Source organism: Cyprinus carpio, chromosome B6, assembly GCF_018340385.1.
Source record: "Cyprinus carpio isolate SPL01 chromosome B6, ASM1834038v1, whole genome shotgun sequence".
In the NCBI taxonomy this organism is placed as follows: domain Eukaryota; kingdom Metazoa; phylum Chordata; class Actinopteri; order Cypriniformes; family Cyprinidae; genus Cyprinus; species Cyprinus carpio.
Window position 1 is genome coordinate 21585009 of NC_056602.1, and position 21535 is coordinate 21606543.

Consider the following 21535-nt stretch of genomic DNA (forward strand, 5'->3'; position numbering starts at 1 on the left):
ATTTGGACTGCAATACCTAGTTCAACCACTCGATGTCAATCCTACATACAGCACCTTTAATCATTTACATTCATTTTTAAGATAATTTTTCCTGTATATAATTTTCTTTTCTATTAAGAAAAAAATGCAATGTACAAAACAGCCTCACAACAAGACAAACACTTATGGTGGTAGGCCTATAATTATTACAATATATAGCTTTTAAAATATTAATTTTATATTGTTTCTGTAATGTTTCATTGACTCTATGTTTGCTAACTTTTAATTATGCAAGAGTTTTTTTTATCATTATAGAACATTTACAAACATAAACAGACAAACAGTCAAAGCCTCATGGGTGCAGTTATTGGTATTCTTCCTAGATTTTAGGTAGGAAAAAAGGTATTTCAATAGAAGTAAATCAAATGGGTTGCAATATGGATACATATTCACATATATACATGCATACACTTAATATATTATTGTATATTTTTTGTAACAATCTGTTCCCATTGTATTTTCATTGGGAAAATTTGCTAAAGCCATAAGCAGGTGATGTTTTTTTCAACTGCTATTAATAGAAACCTCAGTAAATATTTATTACTGTTATTCACTGAATCCAGTGTATGCCCAAGGAATAGAGTATAACCTGTATCCTCTATCTCAATCTTTAAAATCTCCTGTATAATTGTATGCATTTCTTTCGAAAACACTTTTAAAACTAGGCAAGACCATAAAAAAAAAAAAAAAAAAAAAAATCAGCTGATATTGTCCTTGGCTTATTTCTCCCTTTCAGTTTTGGAGTAATAAAGAAATGTACTGTATTTGTCTAGCAGAATTCCCTTAAAGCAGAATTACTGGTCACAAGATGAGCAGTGTGCAGTTGTTCCTTTCCAACTCTGAAACCTTTTATCTAGCTGAAGAAATTGTGAGTCATAATGAATATCTTCATCTGATGTACCATTCTTTCTTCTAGTTCGCATTTTGACTGAATATGGATTGGTGTTTGCAAGATTTCTAGTTATTTCGATTTTGAAATATAGCTAGAATTGCACCGAGAGACCCCCCCCCCCCTTTTTTTTTGCACTGATTATTTTGAATTTAATCTTTTTTTTTTTTTTTTTTTTTTTTTTGTTACTGTTTCAAATCAACCTTGAAATGATTCTATCCCAGTTAAGACTGTTACTATCTTAGATTTGATTTACCCATTACAATAGTCCCTCTACAGTTACTGCTATCATAAAAAATACACGTATCATAAAAAAATAAATGTATGGAAATGTATGGAACTATTGGGAACAGATCAAAGGAACAGTAGAATGTCAGGTGTGTTGTGAAATTTACCTTACTAAACAATGACAAATTAATTGTTAAAAAAGCATCTGCTAAATAAATGCATGTGAATGTAAAAATCTTTTTTTTTACATTTATGTATTTATACAATTCCAGACATTAATTCATTTTTCTGTGTTGACAGAACAAGTCAAATGACAATTATGTATAATGTTTGTTTTTACCTTCTCTTGGCTTCATTTTAGGCCTATGTCCAGAATAAAATAGCAAAGCACATTCTTTACGTTATAGTTCATTGAAATATTGATCGTATTTATCAGCTTTAATATTTACAAACAGACAAAACAACACGATTAGCCATGATCTCATTTCATACAGCAGGTTTGGTCTCTAAAAAAGCCCTGCCCTCACAGGCGTGGCAGAATGAAAGACAGAGCACTGCACTACAGCTTCCACTTTTCACAGTGACCAACATCATCACAACTAGTTTAAAACTCACAAAATGACAGAGGCAGCTAGACGTGTAAGTAGGCAATTCTTGACAATTTATATCAATTTCAACTCAAAACTCAAATAAATGAAAATGTCTTTTTATTTGAATTAAATGGAATTTTAATTAAACATTGTTATTAGTATAATCTAATGCTGATGCGTTACTGTACAATCACAATAATGTCCAGGAACATGGGACTCATATTTCCAAAATGTTTGTCATATCACTGATTCTTGAGACGTGATGGGACAAAACATGTCCAGCATTTATAACTGCTAATAGGTTTAAAAATGAAAATATTTTCAATTGTAAACATTATGGGGGATTAATAATAGAATGCATTTAACACAATTATCCCCTTCAATAGATCATTTGTATTCCTAAGATATATCAAAATATTGAAATGGAATCTTTTATAAACAATAACATTTGGGTGTTAATAATTTGTTAATCTGGGAATGTTTTTAAAGCTGATACAAAAAAAGATGTTAAATCTTCATATTTCCAGTATTCCTTCCATGGAAGAATAAATGATCGCAAGCATCCCGAGGTCAGCCATGGTGGACACATTAGCATAGAAGATCTGAGAATAGCACTTAAGGATGATACTAATGTGATGCAAATACGGCGTGACTTTGAAAGATTGGGAAGACACTATGAACTAAAAATACTTGATCATTTGACTAATAACATCCCAAACTATCCAACCCCCATTGAATTTCACATCTCAGAGGTGACTCATGTCACTAACAATGACGATCTTCCCAAAATCATGGCATCAGGGGGATTCAAGGCTCATGAAAAGTTCTCGTGGTGGAGTCTGAAGATTGATGAAGGGAGTATAAAAGCAGCTGAGGAGCATTATTTAGAGACGGTGTTCCCAAATAGATCCCAAGAGCAAAAAGAAAGACAGGAGCCATTCCTCTGCAAATTCACCATATCACCTGCATTTCATATTGACAAATCACGCTATGGCAACTTTCGATTCACATTTCCTCTGAAAGAACTTATGGAAACATACAAGGAGCAGATGTGCAGAGGCCAAGACCCAATTCTCAGAGAATATAAGACAGTGTTTTACAAGCAGGAGATCATGTATGTTGTTCTCGTTCACAGCCCTAAAGACAATGAGAGCTTTGAGAATTTCCCAATGATTGAAAAAAGCTCATTTGTAGATTATGGGGAAAATAAAATTGTCTGGAAAGCACAAGCCATTGGTGATGCCATCCGATTTAAACTGGTACTGAATACAGAAGACAGAATAGCTACCGTTGAACTTGTGCTTGATCGTTATTATGTATGGGATCATGTTAGCCTAGCATTTCATTTCGATGATGTATTACGGTTCCCTCAAGAAACCCTTCAAAAGAGCATCACCTGCTGTAAATTGGATAAAATAAATCTTGCAAAAGGAAGAACCTGCTCCTCCCTTGAAGACGCAGAAGAAATAATTTCTAAATATTTGGTGTAAAAACAACGTGCACTCAGAAATTGCTAGTACATTTCACAAACAATTAGACAATTTCAGTTTTGATGTAGCAAAACGGAAATAGTATTTTCTTGTAAAACATACTCCAGGGATCTGTTTTATTTACAACCTAAAAATATTTATTTACTGTGTGGTCATAAAAGGACAATGGAAGTAAACACACCAGGAGAGCTTAATATTTTATAGTTTCTCTCTTTTGACCTGATTAGTGTTTTGTAATCTTACATAGATCATTTCTGAATTGTAATTACATAATCAATTGTAATCGAGAATTTCTGAAAATTAATATTAAAGTTTTTTTGTATTTTATTTTGCTTGCCATTTCATTTTTCTTCTTCTTGTTTTAGCATTTTAAGATATGTTGTCTTCTGTATTTAATTTTTTTCCCTGTGTTTTACTTTTACCAATATTGATTCCTATATTATATATTATTAATTTTAGCAATCTGTTATATATATTTTTTATTTAATTACTTGCAGTAATTTTCATATTTGTCAAGGTTTTTGAATCTTTCAATAGACAGATCAGTCTATAACAGTAATAGATCAGAAAATCGATAGATTTGCAGTGATTTTGTATGTTACACTATTCTGACTTCATTAAACTCTCCATATTTAAACTCTGCATAATGTGGTCATGTTAATGACTACTTTCACAAACACCAACTCACTATAAATATGTTTGTTTCTGTGCAGCCATCACCTCAGCGGTTTGCAGTGTGTACATTAGAAACAGTCATGGGTTTTATAGCTTTATTGCAAGCTTACACAGAACAAAGTTCACTACTAAATCTGTAGCCTAACCTAGGATTGTGGAACTGGAAGTTACACTGGTGTTCAAATTAGGCTGAAAAAGATTAAGTACAATCACATGAAAGGGGACTAGTAATTAAAAAGATTTCAGAATAAACAGAAATTACAGAGCACTTTTATCATTTTGCGATAAGGTTCTGATTATTTAGCTGTCTTGGAAAAGTTTGATTACATTACCAGCTATATTGTTATAATGTGTTTGTTTCATTCATTCTGAGTACATGTTTCTGCAAGCTTCCAGATGCTGAGAGTAGAGTTCAGCAAACTCCTTCGCTGTGTTGAGCTGTAGTTCACACCAGCCAATCAGGAAGTTCTTCAGCACATTCACACGGGAGCTATGGAAACGCTCAATCTGCCACACATTAGTCCAACAATTATACTACTGTATATCCTCTGCAAATGTACAATGTGGAAAACTGACCGACCTTGTGACATGACTTCTGATTATGTTCAGATCAAAAAGTCATGGCATAGGGTTTTTCAAATTTCCAACGTGACATCTCTGGTAACACATTTATCAGATAATCTTCATTTGAATTAACATCATTCACAGTATTTACCTCTTGTTTAGCCACAGATGAGATGAGGTTGAACTCTTTCTCAACCGCTTTTTGAAATGCTTCCATCTACAGTATTAGAAACAGAAAGACTTGATCTGAATTTACCAGATAAACATGAGGTGAACACTTCAGTGTGGAAGTGTGTGTGCACAGAATGAATGGAAGATATGCAGATTAAAACATACCACTTCTCTCTTACTGGCCTTGGCTTTTTCTGTACCCTTCTTAACTGTTTCCAGTTCTATCAGTTTACAGGCTATCATTAAGACACATTCCCCTTAACAACACAACCAGAAACAACACAAAAACAATCATCATACAAAATCAATCTTGAGTCAAATTTAATTTCATTTTATACAAACCAGCAGTTTGTACACATTTGACTGAACTTGTTTTGAGGCTTATATTTAAGTTTTTAATATTAATTGTGTAGACAAAGTGTAGGAATTCTGTTTAGTTCCACTTCTTGAATTTGATTGCACAGAGTACTGATATACAGTCCAGCAGCAGAGAGATTTTTACTGTAGTACTCTGACTGTCTGTGTTTGCAAGTTTCCGACAGAGTATGAGTCTGTGACTAACTAAACCTAAAACCATAAAAACATTTTCATTACTTGAAATAAACAACTGAAATAAAAGAAAATATAACAAAACATATTCTATGTCAGGTAGTTGCCAAGCCAACATTTCTCTTTTACATTTAGTTCAACTTCATGTACTAAAATAAAATAAAAATAATAATAAAATGAGGGGAAAAAAAAATCTTTAACTAAAATGAAAATGAAAAAACAAACAAATTTAAAATATTAAAATAAAAAATATTTAGATACTAAAATAACACTGGTCTGTGAATGTATTTTTAAGAACTCTTTCTGTCACATAGTGGTGACAAGTGACTGTTTTTATGTGTCATACTGATTAATTCAAAATCAATTTATTCAAATTAATTCCTTTTCATTACCAGAACAAAACTATTTCGCAGAGCAAAAAAAGACTAAGTAATTGGTAATACTGTATCTAAACTAAAGGGTAAATTACTCTGTATTAAGTGTTGTGTACAGAAACAAGCAGTAGTACACATAATCACAGCATACTGAGTAAAACATACTTTCTCTGCCTCCTGGTAGCGAGACTCCAGGTCCAGACCCAAACCAAGAGTGGACAGATCGTTACTGGCAACTTTCTCAAAGTTTCGCTAAAGATACAGAAAAAAAAAAAAAATAATCAAATTATTTGTATTGAACACTTGTAGATAAATAGAGGAATGACTAAGAACCCTTTAATAGTTGTAAAGTGGTCTTACATTTACTGCCTCAATAACATCTGATAGCTTCAAACAAACCCTAAAGAAACACAACATCTGAATAAACTGATTATCCTCTTATAACCAACATTCACATAAACATGCATTTCTCTCACACATTCTCTCTTTAATGAGTATGTGTGTATATTAATGCAGACATAAACTGTCATTTTATTTAGTAAATTCTAACTTGGAGAAAGCTACAGCAGCTGCATCATCCTGATTCACACAAAGATGAAGAGATGTGGCGAAATGTCCACAGGCCAAAGCAAGCTCTGTAATACAAACACACTAAAATAAATAATGTGTCCTGAGCAAACATACTGTATAAACTTCTTGCAAAGACTTACTTTGCTCTGTCATCACAACATCGAGTAATTTCTGTTGAGAGAAGAACACAAAATTGCAAAGTTAATTATAAGATATTTTACAATATTTAATATGAGTTCACTGGCCAAATAAAAACTGAAAATAAATAAATACACTTAAATAGTGTACCTCTGTGGCAACCTTTGACAAAGCGGCAAGATTAGTGTTTTTGTTTCTCTCATTCTGAAAGAAGTTGTCCACGTCCTGGGGATATTTATATATGTGATATAAATTAGATCTATGATGTTTGTATAGTCAAATTTCATAATGTCACCACACAGTGCTGTGTTTGGTCAAAAGACTTTCCCAGAAGTGTATAAAGCACTCATAACCCCAAACTAACACACAGATACCTTATGGCTTTCCTTCCTCATCTCCTCCACAGCCTGGCTGAGGCGATTAAAGATTCCTTTCCTGCCTCGCTGTTTTCCAGGAGACTAGTCAAAAAATACATGCAGTGACAAAAGTAAGATTATCAACAAAGATTTTGTTACCTGTCTCTCAAAACTGATCAAAGGTGGTGACATTGAAAAAATGATCAAACAATATAAACATAAGTCTTTTCTAACAAAGCTGTTTTCCGTGCTGGAGAATCCAGTTAAAATCATCATACACTCTCAGAAAAATACCCCTATTATTACTGCATATTAGTACCTTAAAGTTACATATTAGTTCCAAATTGGTATATATGAGTACCTTTTGAGAGTGTATGGTGAACATATACAGAACATATCTGTCGCAAACACTGCTGAAAAACAATCAGCTCATATTAGGTTAATGTGGTAACACTTCTTTTTGGAATATAGTAGCTAATTTGTTGCTGGTCCAAAACTGGCACACCATGTTAGCTAGGTCTCCACCATTTTTATAATACAGTTGGTTAACCACCTAAACGACTTTGGCTCAGATAATGACCAGCAAGTAGCTACCATGTTCCGAAACAAACAACTGCTACCTTCAGCTGATTTTAGCTGGATTTTCCAAGAGGTTAGCCTGGTTAGTTGCATTGATTTGAACTGAATGTATATACTGGCCCTATATTTTCTTTAGAGCAATCATACAACAGTGTGTGTGTGTGTGTTTATAGCAAACCTCAGAGTTAATAAGAAAGCTGTCCAGTGCTTTGCACTTGCAGAGAGTTGGGTGTGCTGCCACCTGCTGGAGATAAAACTCCAGAGCCTTACAATAACTCTGCCAATCCTGTCCTAGAGCCAGGAACCCTGAACACATATACAGCATTGCATATGAAACAAAACATCAAACCAAGTGGCAGCTACGCAAAAAAGAGTAAATACATATATAAAAATAATACATACCAAGTTGTTTGAGTGCTTTGGTTTGGGTGTTTGATTGTGATGGAAGTGCTTTGGAGGGCAAAGGTGGAAACTGTGGGTATAATCCTCTCATTTGAGTGTCTTCCTCATTCATAGATATGATAATTTTAAAAATTAATAAGCAATGATGTTAATTGTGAGTTTTAGAGAATTCACTCACTATAATTCCCTGAAGTCCGGGAAGATTTTCTTGTGAGAATAGACTCTGTTGAAGCCAGTCAAAGTCCTCATATATTCGAAAAACACACACCCCAGCACTACTGTTCAACTGAGGGAAGGTAATTGCAATGATGCTTTAATGTTCAATTCAGTATAAAACTACAACATGTTTTATGTATTTACCAGGCATCTTACTTTCTGGGACGCGATAGCAAATGTCAAAACATCTCCATCCTGAGTCACATCAGTGATTCTGATGCTGCTTGCACTTACACTTAGTGCTGCTTCTGCACTTGAAACTTCCTAAAACACTCACACAGGCATGTTCATTTATACAGCACGAACAAATTATGTGAAAAATGCTTGCATTCAGTTATAATCACTCATGGAGTTTTTATTAGCAAATATGTCTTGAGAAATGTAATAGTGCCTATATCTCTTGAGGTAATAATATTCCAGCATATTCGTTTTTACAGTTTTAGTCATTTACTTACAGCAATGCATTATGAACTAATATTAATTAACAATGATCAATAGCATATTTATAACTGATCATATATTCTAAAACATTGATATTCTAATGTAAATGACCATTAATAAATGCTGTAAAACTACATTTCGTGATCTCTAAAGCATAAATTAATATTAACAAATTTAACTCTTGACTACAATCAGCAGATGGCTGAACAGCATGTTACTACATAGTCATGTGATAATCGCAACCAGAAATGGTTACTTACCATCTTCCTTGCATTCAACTGGTTTAATCTTCAAAAGGGAGGGAAAAAATAGAAATATGAGAAAACTAAAAGTAGATCTGTCTCTCAATATACCATATGAACCATTTTACTGTCCTCTTTCTTCTTCACCTCAATTTTCTACTCTATTTCCCTTCCTTCCTTGCCCTCTCTCTGGTCGATACAAAATGCTCACACGTACATTCCTGCTGAGACAGGATATCCTTCAGATCAAAGGTCACTCTGGTCCTGCGATTTGGCCGTATGTGAAATTTTATCGAATATAGTTTTTTAACGTCTTCTTTCAAATGACATATGTAATAAACTCACACATTACATGTGAAGTAACTTGTAAAGCAACTCATTACAAGCAAATGAGTAACTAAGCAGAGTTACACTGCAGTCAGGTGCAACTCATAAACTTTGCCCAGTGTTCATAACATGCAGAAACACATTTCAGTTGCCTAGATTTACAATAATTTAACAAAAAAAGGCAGTGACAAACACAATGGAACACTTTATTAGAACAGTCTCAGCTTAGGTTAAATCATCTATCATGTTTATTATTAACATAATTTTATAGACAAGAGTGACTTCTGTTCTTCACAAGCTATTGAAAGAACTGATGGCAAAATAAGAATGCTGTTGAATTTGGAACACTAGATGATGGAATAAAAGATGCACAAAAATCTTGTCATTCTTTATTCTAAAGTTGCAATTCAATTACATTTTAGTAAAAAGTTTAACTGTTGCTGCTGCTTAAGACTGACATGCATCCAGACTAACTGATGCAGCTTGCCAAGTCCCATAGATTGCAGTGATTTTCAGACTTGCACTTTTATGTGGAGTGTTTGTAGAAAGATAACAGATCGTCCAGACTCTGTGTTTGAGCAGTTTGTGGCTGAGAAGGTTGTGCATATGTGGGTATGTCAGAAGCTTGACTAGAGGTAGATATGTTCTCTGTGTCTCCTCCTGTGGATTTTTGGGATTCAGACCAATTGAAGGCAAGTTTTCCTTTTCTCTGCCCTTTGTCTGTGGCTCTGTTGTGATTGGATCTTGTGTCATCTGCGTAATAAGCAGAAGGAGGAGCAAACTCAGAGTCTCGCTCCTCTCTACGATGACTGGTCCACTGACCCCAGGAGAACTCTGGAAAAGGAAATAAATCTTATGCATCTTCAAAAAAGCAAAGGTAAACACTAGAGCCAATTAAGAGGAAGAAAGGAATACCTTTGCCTCTGTCCCACTCTCTTACGTGCGGAACACCAGGTTTGGTGTCTTTTCTCTCTTGAATCTCTACTTCCACTTTCCGCATTGTTGGAGGGGCTGGAGGTCCAACCAAACCTTCATCATCATCTTCATCATTCTCAACATCATCAACAGCAGCTACAACAGAACATCAGATATTATCCAAAAACAGCCACATATGCCTTAGAATTCATCACCAACACAAAGATACAACGCACCCTCTTCTTCATCCCCTGGCTCCAGCTTGCTTTTCTTCATCCTCCTCATCCTCACTTTAGCGAGTCGAGCTTCAAGCAGAGCTTTACGCTTCTCCTTCAGTTGCTCACGCTTGTGGCGCTGATCTGTGGTCTGCAGAAAGAAAGAATTGTAAAAAGCTGATTTAGACTTTAGCTGGTAGTAGAGAAGCTGAGGATACAGTGAGCTCACTAGTTGTATACTGCCTATATAGGCAGCAACCTAGCTGAAATAAACAAATATTGTTTTGAAATTGAAAATAAATAAAAGTGGATCAAATAATTAAAATAATTGTGATTGGAAATTTACATTTTGTCAATTAGATAAATAATAAATACACTTTCTTGGGTGAGGGGTATTAAAATGCAAAAACAATTTCTGAATTTGTTCACGGAGTTTTTCAGAACCGGGATGGACAATATATTGGTACCACATTAATTATTGGTTAATATTAATTATTTTTTTATTTTGATTTACTGGTCAGATTAGATTTATTGGATACTGGATAGGCTTTTGGAAGTCTTTGCTTCCTAAGCACACTTACCAACAACACCTTAAAATGCGCTCTAGCTAGGCAGCTCACTCTAATTTAGAAAACTCTTCATTTAATTGAGTTGATCTGACCTGGTCTCTCAGCATGTCTAGAGTTTCTCTCTGTTTTCTTCGTTGGTCCTCGTCCTGAGCAAAAGCAAAATACCCAACACCTAGGTCTCTGGCCTCTGAACAGACACAAAAAATCCATGTGAGAGACTGAAGATGAGAAGCACTAAGAATTTTGCTAGACAAAAGACGGAGAGATCAATCACCTTGCTCTCTGATATTTTCATAGTGAATAGGTCCAACAGGTTTCTTCATCTGCTCCTCTTCCTCTCTCTCCCACTGCTCCCTCTGCATTTCTCTCCTCATGTCATCAGATAACAGTGTCCTGTCAGCACCTGTCACCCTGCACACAATAAAAAAAAAGATATAGAATGAGCAGGAACAATACCAATTTGTCACATACAAAAACAGCAAAGGTAAGAACAATACATGTACCTCTTGTTCTGGAGTTCTTGGTCCATTTTCTGAAAATCTGGTAGGTCTTTCTTCAGACATCTTCGAGAGCGTCCTAATGCATCAACATAGTCCACCTTAAAAAAAAAAAAAAAAAGAGCAAGAAACCCACAGCTGTGTTCAAATAATACTGCCTCTTCATTACGTTTAAAACACATTTATAAACACCATATATGGTACCATTCTTCATTTGCGTTCTGTGGAGGAGGAACAGGGATGTTCACATCAGAGTCCTCTCCATCTCGGTCCCCTGCTACATCTGCAGTGCGTGTCTGTGGTTCATTCCTCTGGTTGATGATCTTTTGGGTGAAGTCCACCAGGAAAAGACTTTCAGTCTCCTCATCTAAAGATAAAAAGAAATGCAGTCTACATCAATATCAGTTACACAAAAAACAACCAAAACAGAGGGAAAAAAATGTTTCAAGGAATGTATTATTTGCATGTTGGAATGCCAGCAAGCATATACCTGGGAAATCTCCTTTTGTCATCTGTTCATAAAGACGCGCCTTTTCCTCCAATTTTTGCCTACAAAAACAAAAATGCATCAAGAGAACATTATATGATTACATTTCACAATTTAAACAATGAATGAACTTTACAGTATGCTACAGTATCTGAATAATGAATTCTCTGTTAACATCATTATATTTTTTTACATCATTTTAACATTTTATATTCAGTGTATAGTAAATATATTCCAAACAATGTTTTATCTAAAAAAAAAAAAAGTCATCATTGTATCATTTCATTATATTGTATTATATTATATATCACAGTTACATCATATATCAGCACTCAAAACAGTAAGATGTATAGGTTCCAATTATTATATCATATTTATAAAAAGTATATAGATGCATAAAAAAGGTAAATAATATGTCCTCATTAGTATGAGTTCTTGTTTTTCCAATATGTGAATGTCAAACAGTCTGCATCAAATAAAATCATTTATGAAATATTATTTAAGGAAACAGTTTGTTATAGAAACAAAAGAAAAATTATTTGGACACTTAAGCCATGCTTATAAATGAAATGTATTGCATTACATCATCAAAACTATCAAACAGTGTCTTCTGCGAACATGCTACAAATTTTCACAGAATATCCAGTTTTGGGATTACCTGCATTGATATTTAGTTTTATTGGGTTATATAACAACATTCATACATTTAACTTTTCGAGCAAAGGAAAATGAATTAATGAAGAGGATATAAAGAAACAGAATAATGTAGCACCCGTTTACCTGGACTTATCTAGTGTGTTTTCTTCCTCTGCAGTTTGCTGAACGTCCCTCTGAGCTCGCGCACTGACTCCTTCATTCTGTTTGCTCCAGATATTGGGCTTCTATGAGCACATACACACACAATCAAACACAACAGGCGTTTTTATGTAATAATTCAGTGATCATATCTAGCTGTCAGTGCCAGTGTCTTACTTTGATCTTTGTCTTAGCCTTCTGTGCGGCTCCTGCATCTTGGCCAAGTCGGTCGTGCTTAAATTGTTCCTGTTTCCGATATAATTCCGCTTTCAAATCAACCAGCTGAAATATAAATAAAGTAGATGTTAGTTAAGAGATTTAAAAGGATCGAGCCATCTTTCCCAGTTTAAAAACAGCCTCACAATGCAAGTTTACTGTCAGCTGTGCGCTAAGCTAACTATAACACACCAACAAATCTAAAATACTCATTCCTCTTGTTTAAAAGAGCACTTTAAGATACGAATTACTCACCGATGACGCTGTAACATTGTATGGTTTCTTCTTTTTATCCATTGTAACTGTAGATCTTTAGGTAAACCAGGCTAACGCTGACATTTAGAGAGCAAAAGTGTATCTCTGTAAAGGACAAATGCAGTCTGCCATCTACTGTCTCGGAGGTCCCGCTACAATTTTTGAATTTTAAAATGGCAATGTTGTACTTTTTTTTTAAACATGTCATAAAAAACATGGTAATACTGTGGTACATTTTTTTTGTTAGTGATAAATATGAAAACCAAAACTAGCTTCAAACTAAAAAACCTTTTAACAATATTCTCAATACAATGGTACCCAGTTACATCATTATTATTGATCAAAAGAAAATGCATTAAATACAAACCAGAACCATAAAAATAAATGTCAAATAAGTTTTTCACATTGGTAGGATGACCATGGTGTTGAGAGAACATGCTGCAGCTGCCAACCACGTACAAAGGTGAGTCCACTTAAAAGTGTGTTCGCACCAAATAGGCCATGAGTTCCAGTTACAGAGGAATTACCAGGTCAGTCAAATACACCTGCTATGGCAATAGTTCAGTGGTCTAGTAACACTAACAGCTATTGACACAGCAGTTTACCACCATATGACTTTACTTGTCTGTTATCATCATATTCATATCACCCTAAGGGAAATCTCTCTCTCACACACATACAGTAACAATCAGGGATTTTTAGTTCTGTTTGTTTTCACAGTTACAGTTGTAGACTTTAATGCTAATTGTTAACCAAAGGCTATTATAAAAGTGAGGAGCAGATCTTAGTGTGCAGACCTACAGAAGCAGCTGGATCATTACAGAAGGTGCGGTTGACTTGTATTTTTTACTATTTCTGTGCATTCTGCATGTTTATTTGATCATTTTAAAGTCCAGCCATTAAGAGTGTTGTCGTAAAACAGAACTAAACCAGGTGACTTCCCAGGATGCCTCTGCATTGTCGTGCCAGCCACATGTTTCTGCTCTTATGTGCTCTCTCCTTGTGTGTTGAGTCTGTAAGAGGCGGCACCAGCTTCCTCAGTCCTGCTCAGAAACCACAGGTGAGTGTGTGTCTGGTGGATGTATTATATGTTTTGAGTAAACCAATGTATGTCAATTTAAAAAATGAAGTATGTCAAAATTACATAAATTAATGCTAGAAGTCTGGCATCGAATGTGTCCAATTTTAAGGTCGAAGGCCACCACGGGTGGGCAGAAGAGATGTCGCTGAGCCAGAGATCCCAGTGATTAAAGAGAATGACCAGTTCATGGTAAACAACTTAATGCAAGTGCACTTTTGAATAGGATTTCAATCAGTTACATAATTTCTTTTCACTATTCATTTAGATGAGTGCTCCGTTCGAACTGTCTGTCTCTCTGAGTGAAGCAGAGTATGAGAAATATGGTCCTGTTCTGCAGAACGTTCTGGGCAATCTTCTTAGCGATCCCCCACTTGGTGAGTTAAACTCTTATTTTAAAAACAGATCCATACAACTATGAAAATGGCAAATGCAATAAAACAGCTAAAAATTCACTATGGAAAATGGTTTAATTTCCCAGAAAGTGTCTCAGATCCTTAAAGAACTCTGAAACTAAAATTGCTTTCTGGCAGATAATTCCTCAAGACAAAATTTGTTGTTGTCTTTAAATAATTTTAGTCTTCTGCAAAATTATTATATTAAATTTGTGTTCATTTTTTCCCCCACTCAGAATTCTGACAAGAGCTACCAGTTCTACAAGATTCAACTCCTTATAAACCATTAAAATGTTTGTAACGTAGAAATGATGTAATAATTTTCCAACACCACAATGACAAAATAAAGGATGAAAAGAAAAAAAAAAAGGTCTTAAAGTAGTCTTGTTCTTCTCAAAAAAATTTTTTTTCATAAACCCACTCATATTGCATATACAATATCATTTATTCAATCTTCTTATTTATACAAAAGTTACATTTATATAAAACCAACAACTTGGTAAAAGCTATTTGTTGTGGGTTTCACAATCTGTTTTACATTTTTTTTTTTGCATAAACTTTCACACGATGGCGTAAGGAAAAATGACTTATTCTAATATAAGGGAAGACACAAGCTGGCATTTTATGTCACTTATGACTTACAAGCATACATAACTTGTAAGAATGCATGCAGATACACAACAAAAGAACCCTGAGAACAAAGAACCATTTTAAAACAAAACTGAAGAGATATTAAAATTAATCGTTATTAACATTTTTAACAGATGTGAAATTCCCTACAACACTTACAAAACTTAAGTATCAATGCTTATACACTTATTAGCACACACTTCAGTACATTCAAATATAAATCTTAACTTTTTTTAGCAAGATGGCAGCTAGACCAAGATTCCAAGGACTTCAGTTCCTATAGTAACATGGAGTTTCCAATCACAGGCCGTATATATGTCTGGTGTTCTGCCGGACTGTTTGCAGTACTGTGGTTAGGCTCTCTTCCTTCAGCAGACTAATCTCATGAAGAGTGTGTATGCCCATACCAGGATGAGCAAACCTGCATGTGGACTTAGGCACCTACAGAGAGAGGAATATTATGTGTATGCATATATTAAAGAATGACAAGGCATGCACATATATGCATGTGGAATCAAACAATGTGCGCCAAGTAAGATGCACTGATACCTGTCTGGGTAGGAAATATGGTGCATCTGTCTCTAATAAGATTCTGTCGAGTGGGATTTTCCTCACAGCGTCTCGAGCCTCCACAGCGTGATGGTACGTCACCAGTCCAGTGAAACCCACACACAGGTTTGAGAATTCACTTAGGAATGGCTCAATCACAGAATAGCTGTTGGTGAAACAGTGTCTAACACACAATGACTCAAATTAGTATTTTAAAATATATACATACACACACATATACACACACACACACAGACACATATATATATTGTGCTTAATATTTCTGTGAAAACTGTGATACCCAGAAAAAAAAAAAAGAGAAAGAAATTAATGTTTTTATTCAGCAACAGTGACAGACACGTAATTCTTACATTTTGAGTTTGGAGTTGAATATAAACTGTGTGTTATTTTCTAAAAACAAAAATCTATGTAGCATCAATTAAACCAGCAAGTTTGTTTTAGGAGCACTGACCTGTGTATTTTGTAATCCCAGGGGACACACTTCTTCATAATTTTCAGCAGTTCATCATCAGCATCACGGCAATGTATGACAAGAGGCTTCCCGAGTGCGACGGCCAACTGCAGCTGCCGTTCAAACACCTTGACACACAAACACAAAGAAATTGTGAGAAATAATATATTTTAATTTCATATAAATATATTTGGAAGTAATCATCCTGTCTGGCATACCTCTTTCTGCTTCCATGAGTCGGTGGAATTCTTATACGAGTAATCCAAACCGATCTCTCCGAATGCAATGGCCTTAGGGTGACGCAAAGCTCCCATGATGCTTTGCTCATAAGCGTGGTTATACTCCTTGGCAAAATGCGGGTGGCAACCAAAGGCTCCCCACACTTTCTCCTCTCCTAGTAGCCCTTCCCAGATAGCCTCTCTCTCTGTGATTCGTGGGTTGCAGAAGTCCGCAATGCAGCCCCTAAACTCCCTTGGGAAAGTACTCGCATACACTCTCCGAAACTTTTGGAAACTTCCTTGGAAACCCAACTTCCCATAGAGCATGTCAAGATGACAGTGTGTGTCAATGAATCCTGCAGAATCTGCTTGTGAGTAGTTCAAATCTGACAGCCAGAGGGGCTCCGAGCCAAGAGAGATCCTGCGAGTGGCACCGTCCCCAGTGAGGAGCATCCGTGAGGATGCATAAATATTTGATTCTGAAGTCCTGCGTGTAGTAAGGTGCGAGTAATCCCAGTAACCAGGTGTATATGGGGTGGAGGCAAAGGTTCTGAGCCCGGGGAAAGCATCGACCAGTGGAGAAGAGCTGATGACAGACGCTTGTATTTTGAGGGACCCTCTGACTGTCCTACAAGGCGTGTAGTTCTTGGGTGGAGTGAAGTCAGAGGCTTTATTCTGAGGTGAATGCTCTGACAAAAGCGCCACACCCCTGGCTGGGACGGTTGGGAAACTGTTATCCACTTCTGCTTGAGGGAATGTTGAAGGCTTTAAAGCTGGAGATAAAGAGTAAGGATGGCATTCCAAAGCTGGAAGTGTGTCACTATAGTCCACAAACTCACATTCCTTTTTAAGCTCAGCTGTTTGTCGCCTCTTTGTTTCGAAAGACTCATCCTGTGAGAAAACTTCAACCTGCTCCGAGTCCTCAACATCTGACCAATCCGGCGACTCTGGACGCTTTAGGATCACACTCTGTACATAGAGACAAAGTCAGTAGCAATTCTCTTAAAAGACAGTTATAATTGTGCTTTATATGGGACTTCATTTATTATACAGTGCTTAAACATATTAGACCACCTGTCATAATAAATAGAAAATATAAATATATTAGAAATCTGTTCAAAATCCAATTAAAACTAAACATTTTATTGTTATTTATTGCAAATAACAAACTAAAACAACTAAAGAGTCTTTACATACACATAATAACTAAAATATTTAAACATCTTTTTATATTTTATGGCCTCTGTAATAGTTTCCAAATAGCTTGCCTCAACACAAAAAAATAACCTTTAATTAAACCAGGGGTCACCAAACTTGATCCTGGAGGACCGTGTCCTGCAGAGTTTAGCCCCAACTTGCCTCAACACACCTCTAGAAGTTTTAAGTATACCTAGTAAGACCTTGATTAGCTGGTTCAGGTGTTTTTAATTAGGGTTGAAGGCTAAACTCTGCAGGACACAGACACTCCAGGACCGAGTCTGGTGACTCCTGGATTAAACTTCTGTGTGATCTATCTCTGAATCCATTTTATTCCCAACAATAATTACATTCTAGCATTAGAAACACTACTGTGACTAAAGCGCTTACACATACTGGTGTGGATAAACCTCTACAGAAACATAAAAAATGACTTTGTTAATCACCAATACTGTTTGTTTAGGGCAGCTGTGGCACAAAACTTACATCGGGTGGTGGTCTAATAAATTTATTAAGCACTGTATATTATACAGGTCAAAAGTTTAAGGATGGTATGATTTTTTTTTTTTGATGTTTTGAAAGTCTCTCATGCTAACCAAAGCAGCATTTATTTGATAAACATTGTAAAAACAGTAATATTGTGAAATATTGCAATTTATATTAAAGTTTTAAAATATTTTCAAATGTAATTTATTCCTGAGGTGTCCCATGATCCTTCAGAAATCATTTTAATATGCTGATTTTGTGCTCAAGAAACATTTCTGATTATCAATGTTCAGAACAGTTGATAATCTTTTTTGTGGAAACTGGAATTTTTTCAGAATTCATTTTTATGAACAGAATTTTTAAAACCAGCATTTATTTTAAAATAGATTTAATTTTGCAAAAATGTAAGTCTTTACTGCCACTTTTGATCAATTTATTGCATTGTTGCTGAACAAACATATTGAATTAAAAAAAAAAAACCCTTATTCATTACCCTGGTGTCCAGCTTTATTTCTGTCCCATCATCTTCTGTGTCTATGAACTCCAGCGGGGGAGGCTTGTCATCTGTAGTCGCGATCAGTTGTTCAATCTTCTCACTGAATGAGCAGCAGTCAAGCTCAGATGTGCTTTCCTCCTCAACTGCCTTTATAAGCTTGTCTGGGGTTTTCTTTACAGATAGACTTTTATGCCCACCAATTGAAGTTTTGTTTGCATTCCCCATCGCATCATTCAGCGCTTTGAGGAGAATGACTTTCTGCCCTTCTTCTGGACTCATGCATTTCTTTCCAGCAGAAGGAGGTGAAGGTCCAACAGAGGCCTGTTGACCTGAAACAGTGTCCTATATGTCACACACAAAACACAAATCCAGTCAAACATATGCAATTTTTAAATACAGACATCACACAAATGTATAATTTATATTATTACTTACCTCACCAGGACTGGTTTTTTTCAACAGTGCTCTGTGGCGTCCAGTCAGTTTTATGCGTGCTTTGGGTGTACTGCGTGGGGTGCTGAGACACATGTTCTCCATGTCGCCCAGTCCAGCTGACCCAGTAGATGTGTTCAGGCCAGGAGAGCCAACCTCTCTTATACCACCATCCTGATCATCTCCATCCCAGCATGTTGGCTGTGCCACACCCACGCTGTTCTTCATGAGCTTTCTGGGGGAGGCCTTGGCCTTATTCAGCCATGTAAACATAACCTTTTCCCTTTTGCGGTTCATAGTACTAAGACCTTGAGAAAAAAAGGAAATGTATACATTGAATACATAGATCAAAAATGAGAAACACAAACAGGTGCAGCCTTTTTAAGCCCTATTTGAGATGGATTTATTTCCAGGTTCTTTAAGAAAACAAAAAAAAAGCAAAACTCTACATTCAAGGTGGAGATAAGAGTTCAGCAACCAGAAGCTTGTGCAAAGATCTTAGAGACTCACTGAAGTTAAATATATAGTATTCATTTAATATTTACGCGTTTAAAAATTCCACGGTCAGCTTAAAAAAAAAACCATCTCGACGTCTATTTTATACTTGTATTTATTTTTATACATGAACAAAGTAAAAGCATAAACCTGTATAATATGTAAAACGCATTAACATGTATATTCAAAGAGCTATTAGTTAATTACAGGTGCTAATAATTAGCAAAAGCCTCATGTCTGGCCTAAAACTGTGACCCCAAGCGTCACGACGATCACAGGAATGGTAAGTTAAACAGTCTAAAAATGCGTAATAGTGTTGATTAAACACGATTCAGTCCAAGCGACGACAAAGATAATATTACAAACCTTAAGGCCTGTACGAATGAAGAACGTTCAGGTGGATCACGTGCGTATGTGATTAGCAATGCGTACACTCCCGCCAACACTCAACATCTTACTGAATCGGGACCTAGGCCTAGACAGCATTGCATGGTGGTGAACGCTTAGTTTGAGACGTACTAAGTATGGAGTGTGCAAATGTCTAGCACGTATGTATGCTTTGATGGGATAAGAAAGGGAATGTCAAATTGACTTACAAGTGCATTGTCGATTATAATAGCTTTTTTAACGGGTGGGATTGTTAAAAAAAAGTTCTGCTTCGGCTTTGTATGGAATGATTTCATTTGCAAAACAGGAAAATAGACAAAATGTGTCTAAAAAGTAACTCACTCGATTAACTTTGTTGAACTGCTGTATTAAATTAACATTGGTGATATCAGACATGTGCTGATTCTAGGGTGATGATACTTAACTATATAATATAAAGATAAAAACTCACACATGGATATTTTTCCTTCATTATTTGAAATATAGAGTCGTTCTAAGTTACTGCATTCTAATAGGCTTCATGCAATGAATGCTTTTGGAATCCAAGTCACTGACATACAGGTGCTGGTCATATAATTAGAATATCATCAAAAAGTTGATTTATTTCATTAGTTCCATTCAAAAAGTTAAACTTGTATATTATATTCATTCATTACACACAGACTGATATATTTCAAATGTTTATTTCTTTTAATTTTGATGATTATAACTGACAACTAAGGAAAATCCCAAATTCAGTATCTCAGAAAATTAGAATATAACTTAAGACCAATACAAAGAAAGGATTTTTAGAAATCTTGGCCAACTAAAAGGTATAAAAATGAAAAGTATGAGCATGTACAGCACTCAATACTTAGTTGGGGCTCCTTTTGCCTGAATTACTGCAGCAATGCGGCGTGGCATGGAGTCGATCAGTCTGTGGCACTGGTGTTATGAGAGCCCAGGTTGCTCTGATAGTGGCCTTCAGCTCTTCTGCATTGTTGGGTCTGGCATATCGCATCTTCCTCTTCCCAATACCCCATAGATTTTCTATGGGGTTAAGGTCAGGCGAGTTTGCTGGCCAATTAAGAACAGGGATACCATGGCCCTTAAACCAGGTACTGGAAGCTTTGGCACTGTGTGCAGGTGCCAAGTACTGTTGGAAAATGAAATCTGCATCTCCATAAAGTTGGCCAGCAGTATTGAATATTGAATAACTTTGGACTACTCAGCAGCAGTCCAGTCCTTTTTGAAGCGAGACGCTTCTGATGCTGTCTGTTGTTCAAGAGTGGCTTGACACTAGGAATGCGACAGCTGAAACCCATGTCTTGCATACGTCTGTGCGTAGTAGTTCTTGAAGCACTGACTCCAGCTGCAGTCCACTCTTTGTGAATCTCCTCCACATTTTTGAATGGGTTTTGTTTCACAATCCTCTCCAGGGTGCGGTTATCCCTATTGCTTGTACACTTTTTTCTATCACATCTTCTCCTTCCCTTCACCTCTCTATTAATGTGCTTGGACACAGAGCTCTGTTAACACCCAGCCTCTTTTGCAATGACCTATTGTGTCTTGCCCTCCTTGTGTAAGGTGTCAATAGTCGTCTTTTGGACAACTGTCAATTCAGCAGTCTTCCCCATGAATGTGTAGCCTTCAGAACTAGACTGAGAGACCATTTAAAGGCTTTGCAGGTGTTTTGAGTTAATTAACTGATTAGAGTGTGGCACCAGGTGTCTTCAATATTGAACCTTTTCACAATATTCTAGTTTTCTGAGATACTGAATTTGGGATTTTCCTTAGTTGTCAGTTATAAACATCAAAATTAAAAGAAATAAACATTAGAAATATATCAGTCTATGTGTAATGAATGAATATAATATACAAGTTTCACTTTTTGAATGGAACTAGTGAAATAAATCAACTTTTTGACGATAT

General features: G+C 35.8%; 4 protein-coding genes across 4 annotated transcripts; 1 reads left to right on the forward strand and 3 right to left on the reverse strand.

Annotated features, from left to right (window-relative positions):
* Window positions 1–3992: 3992 nt before the first annotated feature.
* Window positions 3993–8891, reverse strand: si:dkey-28n18.9 (sorting nexin-5). Its single transcript, XM_042726263.1, has 15 exons — window positions 8661–8891; window positions 8532–8559; window positions 7987–8094; window positions 7793–7900; window positions 7615–7684; window positions 7391–7518; window positions 6652–6735; window positions 6428–6502; window positions 6280–6310; window positions 6120–6204; window positions 5930–5969; window positions 5731–5821; window positions 4812–4903; window positions 4627–4692; window positions 3993–4418 (listed from the first exon to the last, which is right to left on the reverse strand). The coding sequence occupies exons 2-15, from the start codon at window positions 8532–8534 to the stop codon at window positions 4275–4277; spliced, it is 1125 nt and encodes a 374-aa protein (XP_042582197.1). The 5' UTR covers window positions 8535–8559; window positions 8661–8891; the 3' UTR covers window positions 3993–4274.
* Window positions 8892–9216: 325 nt separating this feature from the next.
* Window positions 9217–12927, reverse strand: ccdc174 (coiled-coil domain containing 174). Its single transcript, XM_042726248.1, has 11 exons — window positions 12790–12927; window positions 12496–12600; window positions 12304–12404; window positions 11527–11585; window positions 11241–11403; window positions 11043–11138; window positions 10814–10950; window positions 10632–10726; window positions 9992–10121; window positions 9756–9911; window positions 9217–9674 (listed from the first exon to the last, which is right to left on the reverse strand). Exons 1-11 carry the CDS (start codon window positions 12829–12831, stop codon window positions 9367–9369), a joined length of 1392 nt encoding a protein of 463 aa, XP_042582182.1. The 5' UTR covers window positions 12832–12927; the 3' UTR covers window positions 9217–9366.
* A 566-nt stretch (window positions 12928–13493) lies between these two features.
* On the forward strand, window positions 13494–14630 carry ghrl (ghrelin/obestatin prepropeptide). Its single transcript, XM_019105631.2, has 5 exons — window positions 13494–13615; window positions 13712–13849; window positions 13979–14059; window positions 14136–14244; window positions 14499–14630. Exons 2-5 carry the CDS (start codon window positions 13736–13738, stop codon window positions 14504–14506), a joined length of 312 nt encoding a protein of 103 aa, XP_018961176.2. The 5' UTR covers window positions 13494–13615; window positions 13712–13735; the 3' UTR covers window positions 14507–14630.
* tatdn2 (TatD DNase domain containing 2) lies at window positions 14495–19751 on the reverse strand. The gene is made up of 7 exons (XM_042726242.1): window positions 19604–19751; window positions 18746–19050; window positions 18308–18652; window positions 16132–17100; window positions 15914–16041; window positions 15442–15625; window positions 14495–15333 (listed from the first exon to the last, which is right to left on the reverse strand). The coding sequence occupies exons 2-7, from the start codon at window positions 19037–19039 to the stop codon at window positions 15193–15195; spliced, it is 2061 nt and encodes a 686-aa protein (XP_042582176.1). The 5' UTR covers window positions 19040–19050; window positions 19604–19751; the 3' UTR covers window positions 14495–15192.
* Window positions 19752–21535: the final 1784 nt, after the last annotated feature.